Genomic DNA, 23,507 nt, shown 5'->3' with positions numbered 1-23,507 from the left:
ATTTTTTAAGTTTAAAGGGATTTTAAAGAATTTTCAAGACTTTAGGGTCTTTTTTGAAATTCCATGAAATTTTCAAGAGTTCTAAAAAGTTTCAAGGGATTTAAAAATATTTCCAAGAATTTGAAATGAGATTTACAAAATTTCAAAGAATTTCTAAAATATTTTTTAAGTTTAAAGGGATTTTAAAGAATTTTCAAGACTTTAGGGTCTTTTTTGAAATTCCATGAAATTTTCAAGAGTTCTAAAAAGTTTCAAGGGATTTTAAAAGATTTCCAAGAATTTTAAATGAGAATTAAAAAAATTCCAAAGAATTTTTAAAGGATTTTTAAAATTTTAAGGGATTTTAAAGATTTTTCAAGATCTTAGGGTATTTAAAAAAATTCTAAAGAATTTTTAAAATTTAAAGGGATTTTAAAAGATTTCAAATAATTTGAAATGAGAATTTAAAAAATCCAATGAATTTCTAAAAGATTCATAAAATTTAAAGAGATTTTAAAGAAATTCAGGATTTTAGAGTATTTCTAAAATTTCAAAATAGAAATGTTCAAGATTTTTAAAACGTTTCAAGGGATTTTAAAAGATTTTAAAGAATTTCTCAATTTTTTTTTAATTTAAAGGGGGTTTAAAGAAATTTAAGATTTTAAAGTATTTCAAAAAATTCAAAAAAAAATTTAAGAGTTTAAAAAAATTGCATGGGATTTTAAAAGATTTCAAAAAATTTGAAATGACAGTTTAGAAAATTTCAAAGAATTTCTAAAATATTTTAAAAATTTTAAAGGGATTTTAAAGAAATTCAAGATTTTAGGGTCTTTTTAAAAATTCCATGAAAATTTCAAGAGTTCTAAAAAGTTTCAAGAGATTTTAAAAGATTTCAAAGAATTTCTAAAAGATTTTTTTAATTTAAAGGGGTTTTAAAGAAATTTAAGATTTCAAAGAATTTGAAGTGAGAATTTCTAAAAGATTAAAAAAATTTAAAGGAATTTCGAAGAATTTTCAAGATTCTACGGTATTTTTTAAAATTCTCAAAAATATTCAAGTGTTTTAAAAAGTTTCCAAGGCCTGCACTTAAAATAAAAATTAAAAAAACTATATAATTGCAAATTAACACTTGATAAATTGTTTGATTTAAGGTTTAGCGAATGGCATGACGTCTCCTTTGCTGATGCCAGATATTCTCTTAAATGACGATCTTCAGCTTTCAGAATCCGAATCTGATAGCGATTAACGATAACGAGGCATTCCGAAGTTTCTATTTATCTAAACGAGAGATTCTCAACAATAAAAATTAATATTGAACGAGTCGATATTAATTATTTAACATCACTGTCGTCCAGTTTTCTTTATTGAAATGAGTGCGTACAAGAAAAAAAAAAAAAAAAAAAAACGAAAATGAAAATGAAAAAGACTCACTTGAGGTTAGATTGGAGAGAATTCACGATGTCGATTTTAATCGATTGATATCGAATTCAGCGAGAAGTCGACACTTGAAAAGAGTTCCTTGGAGTGCAAGTAGAACTTGTTAAAAGGTGTTAGGGCTTTTTTTAATAATTATTTTTAAAACTATATATACTCTGTGCTGTGTGAGCTCAAATCCTCGCGAGGAATAAAAAAAAACTTTCCTTATATCTGTGTTTTTTATTCTGAAAAAAAAAATTCTAGAACAAGGATGAAAAGTACTTTTCACACAGTTGATTTTCATGACACTTGCTATATTTATAAAAGCGCATGTAGTTTTTTTAAATATCTGTTTTTCCATTCCGAAAATTACTACTAAATTACTAATATAATAAATAAATAGAGATATTTTCAAGATTAACGATTTTTTAACTCATTTTTTCCCTGAAGGTCCAGCTTCTTTTTTAGGTTAATGAGAATCGAATGAGATACGAATACAATTTTTATTCTTATTTGTTTATTGGTCAATTATTTCATTATTCTTAAATTATTTTATTTTATTATCCGGGTATTTTTTAAAGATTTCGAGGAATTTTTAACAGATTTAAGTAATTTGAAGGGATTAAAAATGTGTGATTTAAAGATTGTAGGGTATTTTTAAAATAGCCAAGGAATTTTCAAAGAGCATTAAAAAGTTTCAATGTATTTTAAAATATTTCAAAGAATTTGATGAGAATTATAAATTTTTAAAAAGAATTTCTTAAAGATTCTTAAAAGTGAAAGGGATTTCAAAGATGTTTATGGTTTTATTGTATTTTTTTTCAATTCCAAAGGATTTTCAAGAAATTTAAAAAGTTTGACGAAATTTTAAAAGAAAAATTCCATAAAAGTTTCAAAAGATGTCAAATGATTTAACATATTTTAAGGAAAATTAAAAAAATGTTTAAAGGAATTTCTACAATATTTTTAAAATTTAAAAGGATTTCAAAGAATTTTCAAGATTTCAGGGTATTTTTTATTTATTCCATAAAAGTTTGAAGAGATTTCAAAGGATTTTAAATATTTTAAGGAGATGTGAGAAAAATTGAAAGGAATTTCTACAAGTTCAAAAAATTTTTTTTTAATTTCAAAGACTTTCTAAAAGATTAACAAAATTTAAAGCTTTTTAAAAAGAATTTTCAAGATTAAAGGGTATTTTTCAAAATTCCATAAAAGTTTCAAGAGATTTCAAAGGTTTTGAAATATTTTAAGGAGATTTTTAAAAAATTGAAAGGAATTTCTACAAGATTTTAAACATTGAAAAGGATTTCAAAGAATTTTCAAGATTTTACGTAATTTTTTTAAATTCCAAGAGTTTAAAAAAGTTTTCTAAAAGATTTAAAAAATTTAAATGAATTTCAAAGAATTTTCAAGATTTTGGGGTATTTCTAAAAATTCCAAGGAAGTTTCAAGAATTGAAAAGTTTTGAAGGTATTTCGAAAGATTCTAAATGATTTAAAACAGTTTCGTGTATTTTAAAAGTTTCAAAGGCATTTTAAAAATAATCCAATAATTTGAAGGGATTCTGAAGAATCTTATGGTATTTTTTTAAATTCCAAGAAATTATCGAGAACTTTTCAAAGTTTCAAGAGATTTCAAAGGATTTAAAATATTTGAAAGGGAATTTTAAAAGAATTTCTAAAAGATTTTTAAAATTTAAAGAGATTTTAAAGAATTTTCAAGATTTGAGGGTACGTTTAAAATTTTCATAAAGGTTTCAAGAGATTTCAAATGATTAAAAATATTTTAAGGAAAATTAAAAAAATTTTAAAAGGAATTTCTACGGTGTTTTAAAAATTTAAAAGGATTTCAAAGAATTTTCAAGATTTTAGGGTATTTTTTAAAATTCCAAGAAATTTTCAAGAGTTTTAAAAAGTTTCAAAGAATTGAAAAAAATAAAGAGGATTTTCAAAATTATTTTTAAAATTTAAAGGGATCTCAAAGAATTTTTAAGATTTTAGAGTATTTTTAAAAATTCCATAAAAGTTTCAAGAGATTTCAAAGGATTTTAAATATTTTAAAGAGAATTTAAAAAAAATCTCAAAGAATTTTTAACATTTAAAAAATTTCAAAGGATTTTAAAGAATTTTCAAGAATTTATGATATTTTTTAAAATTCCAAAAAAAATTTTTAAAGATTCAAGAGATTTTAAAAGATTTCCAAGAATTTAAAAAATTCCAAAGAATTTCTAATAGATTTTTAAAATTTAAAGAGATTTTAAAGATTTTTTAAGCTCTTAGGGTATTTTTAAAACTTCGAAATGAGAATTTAGAAAAATACAAAGAATTTCTAAAAGATTTTGAAAATTTAAAGGGATTTAAAAGAATTTTCAAGATTTTAAGGTATTTTTAAAAAGTTCAAGAAATTTCAAAGTATTTTCAATATTTTAAGGAGAATCCAAAAAAATTTGAAAGGAATTTCTACAAGATTTCAAAAAGTTAAAGGGATCTTAAAGAATTGTAATGGTTTTATGGTATTTTTTCAGGATCCCAAGGAATTTTCAAGAGATTTTAAAAGTTTGAAGGGATTTTAAAAGAAAAATTCAATAAAGGTTTCAAGAGATTTCAAAGGATTTTTAATATTTTAAGGGGAATTAAAAAAAAATTTGAAAGGAATTTCTACAAGATTTGAAAAGTTTTAAATATTTCAAATAATTTTGAAGATTTTGCGGTATTTTTTTAATTCCAAGAATTTAAAAAAGTTTCGAAGGAATTTAAAAGATTTCCAAGAATTTGAAATGAGAATTTAAAAAATGTAAAGGGATTTCAAATAATTTTAAAGATTTTAGAGTATGTTTAAAAATTCCACAAAAGTATCAAGAGATTTCAAAATATTGTACATATTTAAAGGAGAATTTTAAAAAATTGAAAGAAATTTCTAAAAGATTTTAAAAATTTAAAGGGATTTCAAAGATTTTTCACGATTTTAAGGGGTTTCGACAAAAGTGCAAGATTTTTGAAATTTAAAAAGATTTCAAAAAATTTTCAAAGATTTTATATATTTTAAAATGGAAATTTTTTTAAAAAATCCAAGGAATATCTAAAACAATTATAATTTCAAGGGATTTCCAAGAATGTTACAGATTTTATGGTATTTTTAAATATTCCAAGGAAGTTTCAGGAGATATACAAAGTTTCAAGGGAATTTCTAAGGATTTTAAATATTTTAAGGAGATTTAAAAAAAAAATGTTAATAACCTATGATAATAATAATAATATTTCAAAGTGATTTCAAAGCATTTTAAAGATTTTACGGTATTTAAAAAATTTCCAAGTAATTTTCAAAATTAAAAAAAAATCAGATTTCAAAAATTTGTACAATAATTGATAATAATAATACTAAAATAACAATAGTTTAATAATTTAAAGTGATTCCAAAGAATTTAAAAGATTTTACAGTATTTAAAAAATTTCCAAGTAATTTTCAAGATTTAAAAAAAAATCAGATTTCAGAAACTTGTACAATAATTGATAATAATAATAGTAAAATAACAATAGTTTAATAATTTAAAGTGACTCCAAAGCATTTTAAAGATTTTACGATATTTAAAAAAAATTTCAGGATATTAAAGAAAATGTTAATAATCATTTATAATAATAATTATTATTATTATAATTTAAATTGATTGATCAAAGCACTTTAAAAATTTTCGGGTCTTTTTAAAAATCCCAAGCAGTTTTCAAAATCTTAAAAAAATATCACGGGATTTCAAATGATTTTAAAAGATTTGCAATACTTTAGGGTTTATTTTTTTTATAAAGATTCCAAGGAATTTTCATTTTATTTCAATAATTTAATGAGAATTCGAAGGATTTAAAATATTTTAGTGTATTTTAAAAGATTCCAAGAAATTTCGAATTAATTTCATTATGAAAGGATTTTAAAACATTTGAGGATATTTAAAAAAAATTTAACATTTAAGGATATTTTTAACAATTTCAAGGGATTTTCAAGAGCTTTGAATAATTTCAAGGGACTTCTGAGAATTCCAATGGTTTCAAGGGATATTAATAAATTTTTCACAACTTCAGGAAATATCACTGTAATATATTTCAAAGAATTTATCCTTAAATTCTTAAATTTAATTGCACGGTCCACAGATATAGAATTTTTCAACAAATTATGACAGTCTGTAGTCCCACGGACAATTCCAGGCAAAAATAAAAAAAAATCCCCCCGGCCATTTTTGGAAAAAATCCATTTTCATGTTCAAAGTATTTAAAAAAAAAAATTTTAATATAAAAACGTAATTAAAATATCTTTACGTAAAGAATTTTTAAAATGATTATCATATTTTTTATTCTCACGAACATTTTAAGGCATTTCATGTTCAAAGTACTTAAAAATAAAGAAAAATTTAATTGCATTTGTTAGAATTTTCTTATTTTGGAATACTTTGAAAACAAAAATGGACTTTTCTCAAAAATTTAGAGATTTTTTTTTATTTTTAAACACTTGGAGCATAAATCCTAACAAATAAATTCACAATTCACTTTGGTATTCTAGAATTAATTTGGTCAACTCGCCACGACGACCCAGCTGCAAATTTCGTTGTTTTTTGCACTTTTTGAAAATGTCTTCGTTGCTCGTTCCGTTACAATTTATTTCTTTGTATCTCACTTTCAAAGCTGGCTCGACTGCTCGGAACGAATGTAATTCGCTAAAAGCTACAAACATCTCAAAAATCGACCCTGTCGAATTTTTAATTTTCAAAATTGTCGAAATGTCCTTGTCGGTTCTTACAACCAGAATTTTACCCTCTATTTTTTTTCGTGCTGAAATAAAAAAATCAGTTATTCAAAATACTCAACGAAAAAAAATTTGATAGTAGTATAGCCGCAGACTGAACAAGGCTAATTCCCGTGATAAGTTACCGACGGTCGGTATATTAGAGGGGGGTCTACTCAAATTTTGGAAACAATGCCCCGACAATTCCAGGTTTTATCCAGGCATCTTAAAATTTTTCCGGGCATAATTTTTCATAGTACAGAACTATACAAGTATTTTGCATTTTTCTAAATAATCGACTTTGAAAATTTATAAAATTTCGCGAATTTATTATTTCTGAATTTTTCTCTTAAGTCCATGAATTTGAATACTAATTTTTAAGAAATTATTATCTTTATATTTAAAATTTAGTGCGAATTCAAATTATTTATAAATTCTTAACTAAAAATAAAAAATGTTAACCAAGAGTTTAATTTTGAACTAAAATATATCAATTTTCAACCAAGCTGATGAATGTTTAATGAAATTGATGAATGTTAACTTTTAAACAAAAAAAATGGAATTTAAAATAAAATCAAATTTTGACTGAAATAGTTGAATTTTCTTCCAAAAACATTAATTTTTACAAAAAAGATGTTTTTTCTAACAAAATAGATGAATTCTCAACCAAATAATTTAGTTTTCAACTAAAAATGATTAATTTGCATAGAAGAAAGTTAAATTTTCAGTTTAAAATTAATTTTCCACATAAAAAACGAAACAAATTTGTAACTAAAATAATAAATTTTCAAATATAATGATGAATCTTTAACTGGAGTAGTTAAATTTCTACTAAAAAGAACGAATTTTCAAAAAAAAGATTGTCAACTAAAAATTAAACTTTTAAATTTTTATTTGAAAAAATTAATTTTTAACTAAAAGATGAATTTTTAAATACAATTGTGGAATGTTCAATCAGAATAGTTACATTTACAGTTTACAACAATATTTTAACCAAAAAAAAGTAATTAAAAAAAATATTTACGTTTTTAAACGAAGTGATGAATTTTCAATTAAAAAAAAAAGAATGTTTAACTAAAATAGTTGAATTTAAAATAAAGGTTAAAGTTTCAACTAAAATAATTAAATTTTCAGTTAACAAAAAAATGTATGCGAAAAAAATAATTTTCAACAAAAGAGTTTAACTTTCTGCCAAATAATTAAATTTTTATTCCAAAAAAGACGAATTCTGAATTAAAAATATACTAGTTGATATTTTAACTAAAAAACTTTTTAAACTGTTGAAATTTGAAAAAAAAAATTAAACCTTCAACAAGATATTTAAATTTTCGAACAAATCTTTAACTTAAAAATACTGTTTTTTTTTAATGTTGCATTTGCGATTAAAACCATTTTTTTCAAAGAAAATGGAATAACTAAATTTCCAGTTAAAAAAGTAATAATTAACCAAAGGAAAAACATTTTTTTAACAAAATAGTTAAATTTTCAACCAAAAAGATGGATCTTCAATTAATAAAATGGATTTATATTAAAATAGTTACATTTTCAACAAAATAGTTCAATTTTGAACTAAGAAAATAAATTTTTTACCATTAAAAAAATTCATTTTTAATCGAAAAGGACGGATTTCCAAGGAAAAAGTTGAATCTAGAAAAAAAAAATTGAACTTTGAGAAAAATAGTTCAGTTTTTAAACAAATAGCTGAATATTTAACCTAAAAATATAACCATAAAAGAATCGTTAAATTTACAGTTGAAAAAATTAATTTTTAACAACAAAAAAAGAATCTTTAAGGAAAAAAAGAAATTTTCAGAAAATAGTTCAATTTTGAATCATAGTGATAAATTTTCAGCTGAAATAGTGTAATTTTCAACAAAAAGGTAAACTTTCAAATAAAATAATGAATGTTTAACTGAAACATTTTAATTTCCAACCAAAGAGAGGAATTTTCAAAGATAAATTTTTAATCAAAAATGAAATAGTTACATTTTCAGTAAAAAAAAATGGTGAATCTACAACTGGAATAATTGGATTTTAAGCCAAAAAAAAAAAATGAATTTTCAACCAGAGGATAATTTTTTACCAAAAATACAATTTTTCAACGAAATACAGGAATTTTCTACGACATAGTAGAATTTAGATCTAAAAAAAATCAGTTTTTAACCATAAATAGAATCGTTGAATTAATAGTTGAAAAAATTAAATTTTAACAACAAAAAAAACTTTTTAACAAAATAGTTAAATTTTCAATCAATGTGATGAATATTCCATTTGCACAGTTAAATTTTAAACCATAAAATATGAATTTTTAATCGAAAAGAAAGAATTTCCAACCAAACATTCAAATTTGAAGAATTTTATATATAAATAGTTAAATTTTTGACCACATAGATAAACTTTCAAGCTCAAAACACTGATTGAAAAAAAAGTTAAATTTTCAATAAAAATGAAATTGCCATCATAAAAAGTAGTATTAGTAATAGTAATAGTAATAAAATGAATTTATATCAAAATATTGAAATTTTAAATTAAATAATCAAATTTTTAACCCAAAAGTCCAATTTTTTCAAAAAAAGTTGAATTTTCAACCAAAAAAAATGAATTTTTCAACGAAATTTTCTTATTTTCGACTATAAAAAATCTATTTTTACAACTAAATGAATATTTAAATTTTCAGTTAAAAAATTAACATTCAACCAAAATACATGAATATTCAACTAGATAAAATCAATTTTTTACAAAAAATGGAATAGTTTAATTTTCAAATAAAAAAATTAACTTTTGAACCAAAAGAGAATCGAATTTTCAATAAACAAACAAAACAAAATTTCTACCCTGAAAGATTAATTTTTTATCGAAAAGGACGAATTTTAAATAAAAAATGGTATAGTTAAATTTTGAGTTAAGAAAAATAATTTTTACTAACCAAAAAATGAATTTTTAATTTAAAAAGTTGCATTATCCCCCAACGTGTTAAATTTATAATTAATTAGTTGAATTTTGAATCCAAAAAGACCAATTTATTTTTTAAAGTTGAATTGTGTTCCAGAAAAATGAATTTTTAAAATTGAAAAGGACAGATTTCCAAGGAAGCAGTTGAATTTTTTAAATAATAATTAAATTTTTCAGTTAAGAAAGTAATATTCAACCAAAAGAAAAGCGAATTTTCAACAAAATTGTTAAATTTTCGAATGAAAAAAAAATTTTTTTACCAAAAATGGAATAATTAATTTTTAGTTAGAGAAGTGATATTTAACCAAAATAAAAACGAATTTTTAACAAAGTAGTTGAAATTTTAATTAAATAGTTAAATTTTCAAAAAAAGACCAATTTTAAAAAATGGAGAATTTTCAACAACAAAAAGTAAATTTTCCACCATATAAAAATATTTTTAATCGATAACGACGGATTTCCACCAAAACAGTTGAAATTTGAAAAAAAAATATATATATATTAATTTTGTACCAAAATACACGAATTTTAAACACAAATATGGTACAATTTTTAACCAAAAATGGAATAATTAAATTATCAGTTAAAGAAGTAACACTCAACCAAAATAAAAACGAACTTTCAATAAAATATGCAGTTTAATTTTCAACTAAAGAGATTGATCTTCAACTATTTAAATGGATTTGTGTCAAAATAGTTAAATTTTTTACTAAATAATTAAAATTTCAAGCCAGAAGGAAATTCTTTTTAGCAGGTTTAAATTTTATTCAAAAAAATTTCTTTTCTACCATAAAAAATTAATTTTTAATCAAAAAGGACGGATTCTTAAAAATTCGAAAAAATATTGAATTTTGAATTCTGAAAAAAATAATTAAACACTCAACAAAAGAGTTAAATTCAATTTGAAATAGCTGAATCATAAACCCAAAAATATGATATTTTAACAAAATTGTTGAATTTTCGATAAAAAAAAAATTTTGACAAACAATTAAATATTTAAATTTTCTGTTTAAAAAGTAATATTTAACTAAAATAAAAACGAATTTTTAATGAAATAGTTAAATTTTTAACTAATTAGTTAAATTTTCAAGTCAAAAGGGCATTTTTTTTTTAAAAAGTTGAATTTACAAACAAAAAATAGGATTTTTCCATCATAAAAAAATGAATTTTGAATTGAAAAGGAAGAATTACCAACAGATCAGTTAAATTTTCAACAAAATAATAAACTTCTTAATTAAACAATTAAATTTTGAATCAAATATCTGAATCTTTAACCTAAAAATAAGAATTTTTTTCAAAAAAGTTAAATTTTCAAGCGAGAAACTGAATTTTTAATAAAAAAGAACAGATTTCGAAAAAAAACTGTTGAATTAAAAAAAATTAAATTTTCAGCAAAATGGTTGAACTTTCAATTGAAAACAATGTCACAAAAAATGGAATAATTAAATTTTCAGTTAAAAAAGTAATATTAAAATAAAAGAAAAACGATTTTCAACAAAATAATTCAATTTTGAACTCAAATAAATTTAAATTTTCAGTTAAAAAATTTATGTTTAAATAAAAGATAAAGAAATTTTCAAAAAAATAGTTAAATTTGCAAGCCAAAAAGATAAATTTTTTAAATGTGAAGTTGAATTTTCAAAACAAAAAAATTAATTTTCCACCATAAAAGATTAATTTTTAAATAGAAAGGACAAATTTCGAACAAACCAGTTTAATTTTTTTTAATTAATATTTCAGCAAAATAGATCAATTTTGAACTAAATAGCTAAATTTTTAACCTAAAAATACAAATATTCAACAACATTGTTGAATTTTCGATTGAAAAACAAAGTTTTTAACAAAAATGGAATAATTCAATTTTCATTATAAAAAAGTAACATTCAAGTTAATTTTTCAGTTAAATTTTCCAATCAAAAAGACCAATTTTTTCCAAAAAGTCGAATTTTCAAAAAAATAAATAAACTTCTACCACAAAAGATTAATTTTTTATTTAAAAAGGACAAATCTTATACAAAACAGTTGAATCTTGACAAAAAATTGAAACCTTCAACAAAATAGTTAAATTTTTAAACAAGTAGCTGAATCTTTAAATTAAAAATATGATTTTTCAACAAAATTGTTGAACCTAAAAATGAATAAATAATTTTTATCTAGAAAAGTGAAATTAAAACAAAAGAAAAACGAATTTTTAACAAAGTAGTTGAATTTGTAATAAAATAGTTAAATTTTCCAGAGAAAAAGGCCAATTTTTTCACAAAAAAAACTTGAATTTTGCACAACGAAAATATGAATTTTCTACCATAAAAGATTAATTTTTAATCCAAAAGGACAAATTTTCAACAAAACAGTAGAATTTTGAAGAAAAGAAACATTTAAACTTTTATTAAAAATTTTTAAATTTTGAATATTAATTTTGTACCAAAATACACGACTTTCGTACAAAATTAGTTCAATTTGCAACCAAAAAGATGGATCTTGAACTAAAAAAAAAATGAATTTATACCAAATCTTTCAACCAAGAAATTAAATCTTTTATCAAAAAGATTAACTTTCTATAAAAAAAGACGCATTTACAACAAAATACATCAATTTTTAATTTAAGAAGAGAAATTTTGACCGAAAAAGAACGAATTTTTAACAAGAATATTGAAAAAAATTGCTTTCAGCAAAATTATAAAATTTTTAACCAATTATGAAAATTTTCAACCCAAAAGGACAAATTTATTATTAAAAAAAATTAATTTTATAGATTGAAAAGATTAATTTCTAATCGAAAACGATAAATTACCAACAAATCTGTTAAATTTGGAAAAAATTAACCTTTCCGCAAACGAGTTAAATTTGGAACCAAATACCTGAATCATTAACCCAAAAATATGAATTTTTAACTAAATAGTTCAATTTTCAAGAGGAGACCTATTTTTTCAAAAAAGTGGAACTTTCAACCAAAAAAAAAAGGAATTTTTTAACGAATTGTCGAATTTTCGAATTTAAAAAATCATTTTTACAACCAATTGAATATTTAAATTTTCAGTTAAAAAAGTCATATTTATCTAAAAGAAAAACGAATTTTCAACAAAATAGTTAAATTTTTAAGCCAGAAAGGCAATTTTTCTTGCTAAAAAAAGTTAAATTTTCAAACAAATAAAAATGGATTTTTAACGGAAAAGGACGAATTTCAAACAAAACATTTGAATTTTTTAAAAAATTAAACTTTCAACAAAAAAGTTACACTTTTCAACCCAGAATATTAACTTTTTACTCAAATTCACAAATTTTAAACCAATAATTTAAATTTGCAACCAAACAGATGAATTTTCAACTAATAGAATCAATTTATATCAAATTAGTTCAATTTTAATAAAAAAAATTAAATCTTCAATCAAGAAGATTAACTTTCTACAAAAGAAAACGAATTTACAACAAAATACGTCAATTTTTAATTTAAAAAAAGAACTTTCAACCGAATAGAACAAATTTTCAACAAAAATTAAAAAAAAAAATTGAAAAAATAATTAGATTTTCAGCAAAACAGTTAAATTTTGAACCAAATAGCTGAATCATTAACCCAAAAATATGAATTTTTAATTAAACAGTTAAATTTTCTTAAGAAAAAGACCATTTTTAAAAAAAAGTTGAATTCTCAACTAAAAAATGAATTTTCCAACATAAAACATTAATTTTTAACTGGAAAGGACGACTTTCCAACAAAAAAGTTAAATATTGACAAAAATTAAACTTTCAGAAAAATACTTATATTTTTCAACCAATAATATTAATTATTTACTAAAATACATCAATTTTCGACAAATTATTTAAATCTTCAACTCAAAAAGATGAATTTTCTATAAAATAAAATGGCACAACGAAATAAATTAATTTTGAATTTAAAAAAATGAAGTTCCAACCGAAAAAGAACGAATTTTCAGCTAAAATTTTGAAAAAAAATTACTTTGAGCAAAATTATTAAATTTCTAACCAATTATGAAAATTTTCGATTCAAAAAGACAAATATTTTCTAACAAATTTTTATTTTCCAAACAAAAAAAATTAATTTTATACCATAAAAGATTAATTTCTAATCGAAAAGGACAAATTACTAACAAATCTGTTAAATTTTGAAAAATTATTAAACTTTCAGCAAAACAGTTGAATTTTGAACAAAATAGTTGATTTTTCACTAAATAGTTAAATTTTGAAGAGAAAAACACCAACAAAATACTTCAATTTTTAATTTAAAAAAAAAGAACTTTCAACCGAATAGAACAAATTTTCAACAAGAATTAAAAAAAAAATTGAAAAAATAATTAGATTTTCAGCAAAACAGTTAAATTTTGAACCAAATAGCTGAATCATTAACCCAAAAATATGAATTTTTAACTAAATAGTTAAATTTTCAAGAGAAAAAGACCATTTAAAAAAAAAAAAGTTTGAATTTTCAGCTAAAAAATGAATTTCATAACATAAAACATTATTTTTTAATTGAAAAAAACGACTTTCCAACAAAAAAGTTAAATATTGAAAAAATTAAACTTTCAGAAAAATACTTTAATTTTTGAACTAATAACATTAATTTTTTACTAAAATACACCAAAATTTTCGACAAATTATTTAAATTTTCAACCAAAAAGATGGATCTTGAACTAAAAAAAAATGTATACCAAATAAGTTCATCTTTCAACCAAGAAATTAAATCTTCAAATCAAAAAGATGAATTTTCTATATAAAAAAATGGCACAACGAAATAAATTAATTTTGAATTTAAAAAAATGAAGTTCCAACCGAAAAAGAACGAATTTTCAGCTAAAATTTAAAAAAAAAATACTTTTAGCAAAATTATTAAATTTTTAACCAGTTATGAAAATTTTCGAGCCGAAAAGACAATTATTTTCTAACAAATTTTTATTTTCCAAACATAAAAAAATTAATTTTATACCATAAAAGATTAATTTCTAATCGAAAAGGACAAATTACTAACAAATCTGTTAAATTTTGAAAAATTATTAAACTTTCAGCAAAACAGTTGAATTTTGAACAAAATAGTTGAATTTTTCACTAAATAGTTAAATTTTGAAGAGAAAAAGACCAACCAAATACATCAATTTTTAATTTAAAAAAAAAGAACTTTCAACCGAAAAAGAACGAATTTTCAAAAATGTTGAAAAAAATTACATCTAAATGATTAATTTTTTAATCAATCATGCAAATTTTCCAGTTAAAAAGACCATTTTTTCCAAAAAAATGTTATTTAAAAAAAATAATTAGTTTTAGACCATAAAAGATTAATTTCTAATCGAAAAGGACGAATTTCCATCAAAACAGTTAACTTTTGAAAAAAAATTAAATTTTCAGAAAAACACTTACATTTTCCAACCATAACATTAATTTTTTGCTAAAATATACCAAAATTTTCGACAAATTATTTAAATTTTCAACCAATAAAGTGGATCTTGAACTAAAAAAAAAATTTATACCAAATAAGTTCATCTTTCAACCAAGAAATTAAATCTTCAACTCAAAAAGATGAATTTTCTACACAAAAGATTGCACAACAAAATACATTAATTTTTAATTTAAAAAAATGAACTTACAACCGAAAAAGAACGGGTTTGCAAAAAAAAAAATGGTTGAATTTATCTAAAAAGTAATTAAACATCCATAAAAATGGATAACTTTACAAAAAATTGGTTAAATAGTCATATAAAGCTACTTTTGCAAATAAAGAATCATCGCAGTTAAATTTCATATCGCAATTCAAACAAAAAAATGAATCACTCTCTAAAAACAATTCCTCGACTTTAAAAAAATTCCCTGAGAATTTTCTTATTCGGGAGAAAAATAAGGAGGAACAGAAGCGAATTGCTCGGTCGGTAATGTACCAAATGAGGGTAATACCGACTGTCGGTAACTTATCATGGAACAGAACCTTAGCTATGCTACTAATGATAATAAAATGATTATTTTTCTTACTATTTATATAATCTTTGGCGTAAAAGGCGACAGAATTAAAATTGTATTCATCGTATCGGCCCAAATTTCGAACGACATCGAATTCTGTGATTTTATTGTCTTTGTAGATAATATCTGGATGAAATTCGACAAAGGGAATTGGACTGAAAACTTGCCATTGGTTTATCGTATTCATTCTTACCTGGAAGAAACCAATTTTTTTTTAGTTACAAGTAATTTATTTGATTTTAGAATCAAATAAATTATTTTTTTCTTTACCCGATTGAGATAATCAGTTCTAATTTCCATCCCGATTTCGACAAAGAGAATTAAACTTTCGGGAGAAAATTTCCTCACGCTCAAATCAGCAATCGCTATTTTGAGAAGAGGTTCGGTTTCTATTAAAGTGAAGGAAACTGGCAATCGAATCGAGAGCCAAGTTACTTTTGCTTGGTCCTTTTTGTATTTTTCAGTCAAGGATAAAGCGTATTGTTTTAATTCGAAATAGGTGTCTTCGCTTCCTTTTGATGGCGAATTTGGTTCGTAGAGTAAAACCTTGAAAGCAAAAAAAAAACATTGTTTTCGAACATCTGATTGGCTTTTCTCCTTTCTATATGCAACAATTTTAGGTTATGTTGCTTTGCGGTTTACAGCGTTAAATGGTTCTTTTTAAACAAAAATTATTATAGTTCAAACAAGATTACATTTTTAAAACAATTTTGAATCATATTACTGATTTTCGTCGGAAATTTGTATTTTTTTAAATAAAATACAAAAAATTTTTAATATAAAATACCAAAAAATTGGTATTTTAAAATTTTAAATACAAATTATTACAATTTAAACACGATTTCAAATCTTTGAAAAATGTTTTTTATTATTTTAGTGTTTTTTGATAAAAAAATTTAGATTTTTAAGACAATTCAAAATTTGAAGGCCATGTTAGCGTTTTAAACTAAAACTTGGTATTTTATAAGGAAAATTATTAAAGTTTTAACAATATTTAGAATCTTTTAATAATCTTTTATTATTTTTGTTTTTTGGTAGGAAATTTATATTTATCATGAAAAAATTAGATTTTATATAAAATTGCCGGAAATTGGCATTTTTAAAGAAAAATTATTATAATTCGAAACCAGACTACATTTTTAAAATCATTTTGATTTATATTACTGTTTTTTTCGGAAATTGGTATTTTAATTTTTTTTTTAAATATATATTTTAAAGAAGTTTCACAATTTTCAACAACATCAGGTTATCTTAGCGTTTTATACTAACAATTGCTATTTTAAAACAAAAATTATTATAGTTTGAACAAGATTTAGAATATTTTAATAATTTTTTATTATTTATTTCTGTCTTTTTTAGGAATTTGGTATTTTTAATTAAAAAATTAGATTTTGAAGACGATTCACAATTTTTTACAATTTTAGGTTATGTTCACGTTTTATAACAAAAAAAATTGTGTTTTAAAATAAGAATTATTATAATTTTAAGAACATATAGAATCTTTTAATAATTTTTTATTCTTTTTTTCTGTCTTTTATTAGGGAATTGGTATTTTTAATTAAAAAGTCAGATTTTGAAGACGATTCATAATTTGTAACAATTTAAGCTTATTTTAGCGTTTTACACTAAAAATTTATATTTTAAAACAAAAATTATTATAGTTTTAACAAGCTTTAAAATAATTTTATATTTTTTTCTGTCTTTTTTAGGAATTCGGTATTTTTAATTAAAAAATGAGAATTTTAAGACGGTTCACAGTTTTGAACAATTTTCGGTTAATTTGGCGTTTGACACAAGAAATTAGTGTTTTAAAATGAAAATTATTATAATTTTAAGAAGATGTAAAATCTTTTAATAATTTGTTATTCTTTTTTTCTGTCTTTTTTAGGAAATTGGCATTTTTAATTAAAAAATTAGATTTTGAAGACGATTCACAATTTTTAACAATTTTAGGTTATGTTGGTTAAAAAAAAAAATTATTATTTTTTTCTCTTTTTTAGGAAGTTGATATTTTGAATTAAAAAATTAGATTCCAAAGACGATTTTAGGTTACATTCGCGTTTTATCCTAAAAAAGGGTATTTTTAATAAAAAATCATAATAGTTCACAATTTTCAACAGTTTGAGGTTATGTTTCGCGTTTTACACTAAAAATGAGTTTTTCCTTGTTAATTATTGCAGTTTAAACAATATTTAGAATCTTTGACCAATTTTTAATTTTTTTTCTGTCTTTTGCAGGAAAATTTGTATTTTTATTTGGAAAATTAATGTTTACAGACAATTTTTGGTTACGTTAGCGTTTTATACTAGAAAAGGGTATTTTTATACAAAAATTACAATTTTTCAAACAAGATTAAATTTGTTAAGCCATTTAGAAATATATTACTGTGTTTTTTCGGGAATTGGTATTTTTAATTTAAAAAAAAAAAAAATATTTTAAAGAAGTTTCACAATTTTCAACAATTTTACGTTACTTTAGCGTTTTAAACTAAAAATTGGTATTCTATCAGGAAAATTATTATAGTTTGAATAAGATTTAGAATCTTTTAAAAATTTTTATTGGTTTTTTTTCAGTTAATGTAGGAAATTGTTATTTTTAATTAAAAAATTAGAATTTACAGGCAATTTTAGGTTACGTTAGCATTTTGTACAATTTCAGGTTATGTTGGAACTTTATACAGGACAATAATATTTTTAATAAGAAATCAACGGATTTTAAAAAACATAAAAATATTTTCAATAACTTTAGTTTATGCTTGCGTTTTTAAATTTTATTTTATTTTACTTACTTTTTTCAGTTTTTTCAATTATTTTTATTCAGTCATTAAATTCGCAATTTTTTTACAATTTCAGGTTCTGTTTAATTGGATTTTAAAAAAGATAAAAATATTTCGAATAATTTTAATTTAGTCTTGCGTTTTTCAACGGAAATCGGTTTCATTTTCAAAGAAGATTTATAATTTTTGAACAATTTCAGGTTATGTTATTCTTTTTCATCTTTTTAACTAGAAATAGTTTTTTTTATATATATTATCTTAGTGTTTTCCGTCGAAAATTACATTTTTAAATAAAAAAAAATCACAAATTTTTGTCAGATTGTCCTTTTTTCTTCATTTTTAATTATTATTTTACTGAACTTTTTCAATTATTTTTATTCACTCATTAAATTCGCAATTTTTGTACAATTTTAGGTTATGTTAGCATTTTATGCCGGAAATTGATATTTTTAATAAAAAAGTCATTTGATTTGAAAAAAGAAAAACATAATTTATTCATAATTTTATTTTATGCTTGCGTTTTTCAACGAAAATCGGTTCAAACGTAAAAAAAAACAAAATTTTTGAACAATTTCAGGTTAAGTTAATATTTTTCGCCTAAAATCGATTACTTCAAACAAAAATTCAATGTCGAAGGTAACCTAAAATTTTAAACTAACTATTCTTATGTTAAAATAATAGATTTCAAAGATTTACAATTTTTGAACAATTTTAAGTTTATGATAAAAATTTTCACGATAAACCTGTATTTTTAATCAAATGTAATTCAATTAAAAAAATATATTTACAAAATTTGACTGATTTCATTTGAGCATTTTTCATTGGAAATTGGTTACGTTTCAACAAAATTAATTAGACTTCAAAAAGAAAATAAACAATTTTAAACAACTATAAAGAACCCAAATTTTCTGTTAATATAAATTTTATATTTTAATCTAAAAATAGTGTAAAACTAAAAAAAATAGAATTGTGGCGCGCTTTTTAAAAATACTGAATTAAATACTTTACCATCATTAAAACAATTTTCTCCTTCTTTTCCAAACAAGTTTGCGCATAGTCTTCCAAAAATTTCATCGTTTCCTTCTTCCTCATCGAATCTACAATCAGAATCATATTAATTCTCGAATTTTCCGTAACATAAGGCACCGGAAGAATTTCCACTTTTCCTAAAGGCTTGCAGATTTCGATTCTTTTCTTAATTTCTCGTCCCGAATCGGAAAGAAAATTCAGGTCCAGGACATAGTCCATTCCTCTTGAAGCATCGAATTTTTTGTAGCCATTTATTAAGTTTTTGAACCTTAATTTCCCCTCCGAGTCACCAATTACTTTTCCCACTGCAAAGTTTAAAATCTGAAAAATCTCGTCTTTCGCGCTGCCTTTTAATTCGCGGAGAGTTTCGAAATCATTTTCGAGAAATGCGTGAGTTTCATTAAAATAGGTCCAGTGCAAAATATCAAAACGACCTGGTGCTTTGTTTCCTGGCTGATTACCAACTGGCCAGGAAACATTGCGTTGATTTTTTGGTCCGAAATTTGCTGTTTTTAAAATATCTTTTCTGAGCTCGAGGATTTCTTTTTGTACTGCTGATAATTCGATCTGAAAATATTATTTTCTTTAGAAACTAACCAATACAGGGTGGCCGTTTTAATCAAAGAAAAAAATTCCCGGGTTTTTCCCGGTTCGCAAACATTTTTTACGGCCAATGAAATTTAAAAAATCAAACTATATTCTAAACATTTTTCCATTCAAATTAATAAACAATAAACGACAAATTAAAGAATTCAAAGTGGAACCCTTGAATTCCAAAATTTAAAAATTGAAGTTAACATTTTCAATACTCTAAATTAAAGAATCAATCAATGAACTTTAAAAATTGTCAGAATTGTATTATTTTAAGTAGTTTTAAGCTAGACACATTAAAAATTGAAAAATAATTTTTTCAACTGAACAGTTTTTAAACTATAAGTTAAATTATTTTAATTTTAAATAGTTCAGGCATCCTTCAAAAGCTTTAATTTTATTTATAAATTCAAAATCATTTAAAAATTTTTTCGGAACTTTTAAATATATTTTAAAATGAAATGAATTTTTTCTATAACTTTTAGAAAATCCTGCAAATTAAAAAAAATCCTTGAAATTTGAATTTATAAATAACAATAGAACACTTATTATTTCTAAAAAAAGTTAAAGTACTTTTAAGAGATATTAGAAGTTTAAAAAAGATTCGAATTAAATTTAAAAGTGTAATAATTGATATTTTCACTTAAAAGAATATAAATTTGCAAACAAAAATTATTTAAATTCTTAACCAAAAAACGCTAATTTAAAAAAAAAACATAAATTTTTGACGAAAAAGTTACATTTTCAACCTAAAACTAAAAAAGAACAATTTCCTAACAAAAATGAAATAGCTAGATTTTCAGTAAAAAAAATTAATTTTCAAAGAGGAAATGCGTTTTTAAGCAAATAGTTAAACGGTTAAGTAAAGTAATTAATTTTTAACTCAAATAATTAATCTTTAATTAAAAAAAAGAAATTTTAAGCAATAGTATAATTTTTAACACAAACTATTCAATTTTCAATCAAAAACACTTGAATTAAAAAAAAATATACATTTTCAAACAAATAATTTGAATTTTTAACCAAAACAGACTAATTTTCAAATAAAAATAAGAAAACTTTGACAAAAAAGTTAAATTTTTAACCCCCAAATTTATTTTCAACAAAATAATTAAATTTTTAAGCAAATAAATTAATTTTTAACTAAAATAATCAATTTTATAAAAACAACAAAAATGAATTTTCAACTGAGGTGATGAATTATCGAAAAACAAAATGAATTCTCAACAAAAATTAGACAATTGATATTTCCAGCCAAAAATATTTTAATTTTCGATAAAAAATATGAATTTTCCAAAAATTATTTGAACTCTTAACCAAAAGATGCTATTTTTTAAACCAAAAACATAAATATTTACAAAAAAGTTACAGTTTTAACCCAAAAATATGAATTTTCAACCAAATTAATATAATTTTTAATCAAAGAAATAGAAGAAGGGAATTTTCAACTAAAAAGTATCAAATCTCCTAAAAAAAATGAAATAATTATCTGCAGTCAAAATTAATAATTTTTCAACAAAAAATGCATTTCTAACAAAATAGTTAAACTTTGGTAGACCAATTGTTCAATTTTCAACCCAAAAAATGAATTTTCTACAAAAAAAAAAATGAATTTTCTACAAAAAAAAGTCAAATTTTCTACTAAATGGTTGAATTTCCAACCAAAGTGATAAATTTTCAATAAAAAAATTTACATTTTTAACCGAAAAATATTAATTTTCTACCAAAATAATTAAATTTTCAACCCCAAAAAAATACAAGAAGGGAATTTTCAACTAAAAAAGATTAATTTCCTAAGAAAAATGAAATAATCATATTTTCAGCAAGAAAAATTAATTTTCTAAAAAAAATGTTTAACAAAATAGTTAAGTTATTAAGCAATTAAATTTTTTTTATTAAAATAATTAATCGTCAAGCAAAAAAAAAGGATTTTTAACCAATAGTTCAAATTTTAACCCAAAAAATGTATTTTCTACCAAAAAAAAGGCAAATTTTCTACTAAATGGTTGAATTTCCCACCAAAGTGATAAATTTTCAATTAAAAAAATTTACATTTTTAACAGAAATATATTAATTTTCTACCAAAATAATTGAATTTTCAATCCCAAAAAAATACAAGAAGGGAATTTTCAACTAAAAAAGATCAATTTCCTAAGAAAAATTAAATAGCTAGATTTCCAGCCCAAAAAATCCATTATCACGAAAATAGTTAAATTTTTAAACAAATAATTCAATTTTTAACTAAAATAATTAATTTTCAACCAAATAGACAAACTGATTTTTAACCCAATAGTGAAATGCAAACCTAAAAGATGAATTTACAAACACAAGAGAGTAAATGTATAACAAAAATTATGAATTTTCAACAAAAAATGGAATAGTTAAAATTTTCGGATGAAATAATCAATTTTCTACCAACAAAAAAGGAATTTTTCAACTAAAGGGATGAATTTTCTATAAAAAAAATGAATTCTCGTAATAATTGATATTTCCACTAAAAATATTTAAATTTTCAATAACAAATATTTGAGTTAAACCAAGAAATATGAATTTTCAACAAATTATTTGAATTCTTAAACAAAAGAGGCTATTTCTTAAAACAAAAACATAAATATTTGACAAAAAAGTTCCATTTTTAACTGAAAATTATTCATTTTCTACCAAATAATGGAATTTTTAACGCAAAAAATATAAAAACGGAATTTTTAACTAAAAACGACCAGTTTCCTGAAAAAAAGTTTCAGTCAAAAAAATTCATTTTCAACAACAACAAAAATGCATTTTCAACAAAATAGTTAAACTGTTAAGCAAATAAATTAATTTTTAGCTAAAATATCTAATCTTAAACAAAAAAAGATATTTTAATCAACAGTTAAATTTTTAGCCCAAAAAATTAATTTGCTAAAAAAAATAAGACAAATATTTAATTCAATGATGGAATTTTCAACCAAAGTGATCAATATTCAATTTAAAAAAATTCTCAATAAAAAGTGTAATATTTGATATTTCCACCAAAAAATATTTTAATTTTCAATCAAAAATATTTGAGTTAAGCCAAAAAATGTAAATTTTCAAACAATTATTTGAAATTTTTAATGAAAACAGACAAATTTTTCAACCAAAAACAGAAGCAAATAAATCAATTTTTAACTAAAATAATTAATTTTTCACAAAAATAAAAACGAATTTTTAACCCGATAGTTGATTTTCTAACCCAAAAGATCAATTTTCAAACACAAAAGATTAAATATCTATCAAAAATGATACATTTTCAACAAACAATAGAATAGTTACATTTTCGCCTAAAATAATCAATTTTCAACCAAAAAAAGGGGAATTTTCAACTGAGGTGATGAATTTTGGATTTAAAAAACATTAATTCTAAACAAAAATGGTAATAATTGATATTTTCACCCAAACATATTAAAATTTTTAATAAAAAATATTTTAATTAAAGCAAAAAAGAACATATGAATTTTCGTAAAATTGTTTGAATTCTTAATGAAAACATACGAATTTTCAAACTAAAAATAAATATTAAACAAAAAAGTTGAATTTTTAACCCAAAAAATGGAAAAAGGACATTTTCACTAAAAACTATTAATTTTCTAAAAAAAGAATGAAATAATTATATTTTCAGTGAAAACATTCATTTTCAACAACAAAAAATGCATTTTAAGCAAAATCGTTAAACTGGTAACCAAATAAATCAATTTTTAACTAAAACAATTGATCTTCAGCCAAAAAAAACTAAATTCAGAAGAAGTTTTGGAATTCAGAATAATTTGTTGAATTCAGAGTTTCTAGAACTAAGAGGAATTTATAGAATTTAGAAGAATTTTTGGAATTCAGAAGAATTAAGAAGAATTTTTTGGAATTCACAAGAATTTTTAGAATGAAGGAGAAAGTTTAGAACTCAGAAGAATTTTTGGACTTGTCAGGAATTCTGCGAATTCAGAAGAATTATAAGACTTCAGAAGCAATTTTGGAATTTAGAATAAGTCAGAAGAATTTTAGAATTCAGAAGAATTTTTAG

General features: G+C 21.6%; 2 protein-coding genes across 2 annotated transcripts in view; one reads left to right on the top strand and one right to left on the bottom strand.

Annotated features, from left to right (window-relative positions):
• Positions 1-1,620, top strand: part of LOC117172437 (ell-associated factor Eaf) — a 24,896-nt gene extending 23,276 nt beyond the window's left edge. The window contains exon 5 of the mRNA XM_033360375.1: positions 1,131-1,620. Coding sequence (XP_033216266.1) covers positions 1,131-1,225 — 95 coding nt within the window. The 3' untranslated portion in view covers positions 1,226-1,620. The remainder of the gene's footprint in view (positions 1-1,130) is intronic.
• A 4,248-nt stretch (positions 1,621-5,868) lies between these two features.
• The window catches only part of LOC117170602 (chondroitin sulfate synthase 2), a 31,325-nt gene continuing 13,686 nt past the window's right edge, over positions 5,869-23,507 (bottom strand). Inside the window, exons 4-7 of the mRNA XM_033357481.1 lie at positions 18,860-19,447; positions 15,346-15,621; positions 15,088-15,268; positions 5,869-6,209 (exon numbers count right to left, since the gene is read on the bottom strand). Of these exons, the coding sequence (XP_033213372.1) occupies positions 5,917-6,209; positions 15,088-15,268; positions 15,346-15,621; positions 18,860-19,447 (1,338 nt within the window). The 3' untranslated portion in view covers positions 5,869-5,916. The remainder of the gene's footprint in view (positions 6,210-15,087; positions 15,269-15,345; positions 15,622-18,859; positions 19,448-23,507) is intronic.

This window comes from Belonocnema kinseyi, chromosome 1, assembly GCF_010883055.1.
Source record: "Belonocnema kinseyi isolate 2016_QV_RU_SX_M_011 chromosome 1, B_treatae_v1, whole genome shotgun sequence".
NCBI classification, from domain to species: domain Eukaryota; kingdom Metazoa; phylum Arthropoda; class Insecta; order Hymenoptera; family Cynipidae; genus Belonocnema; species Belonocnema kinseyi.
This window is presented reverse-complemented; position numbering and strand designations above follow the sequence as displayed.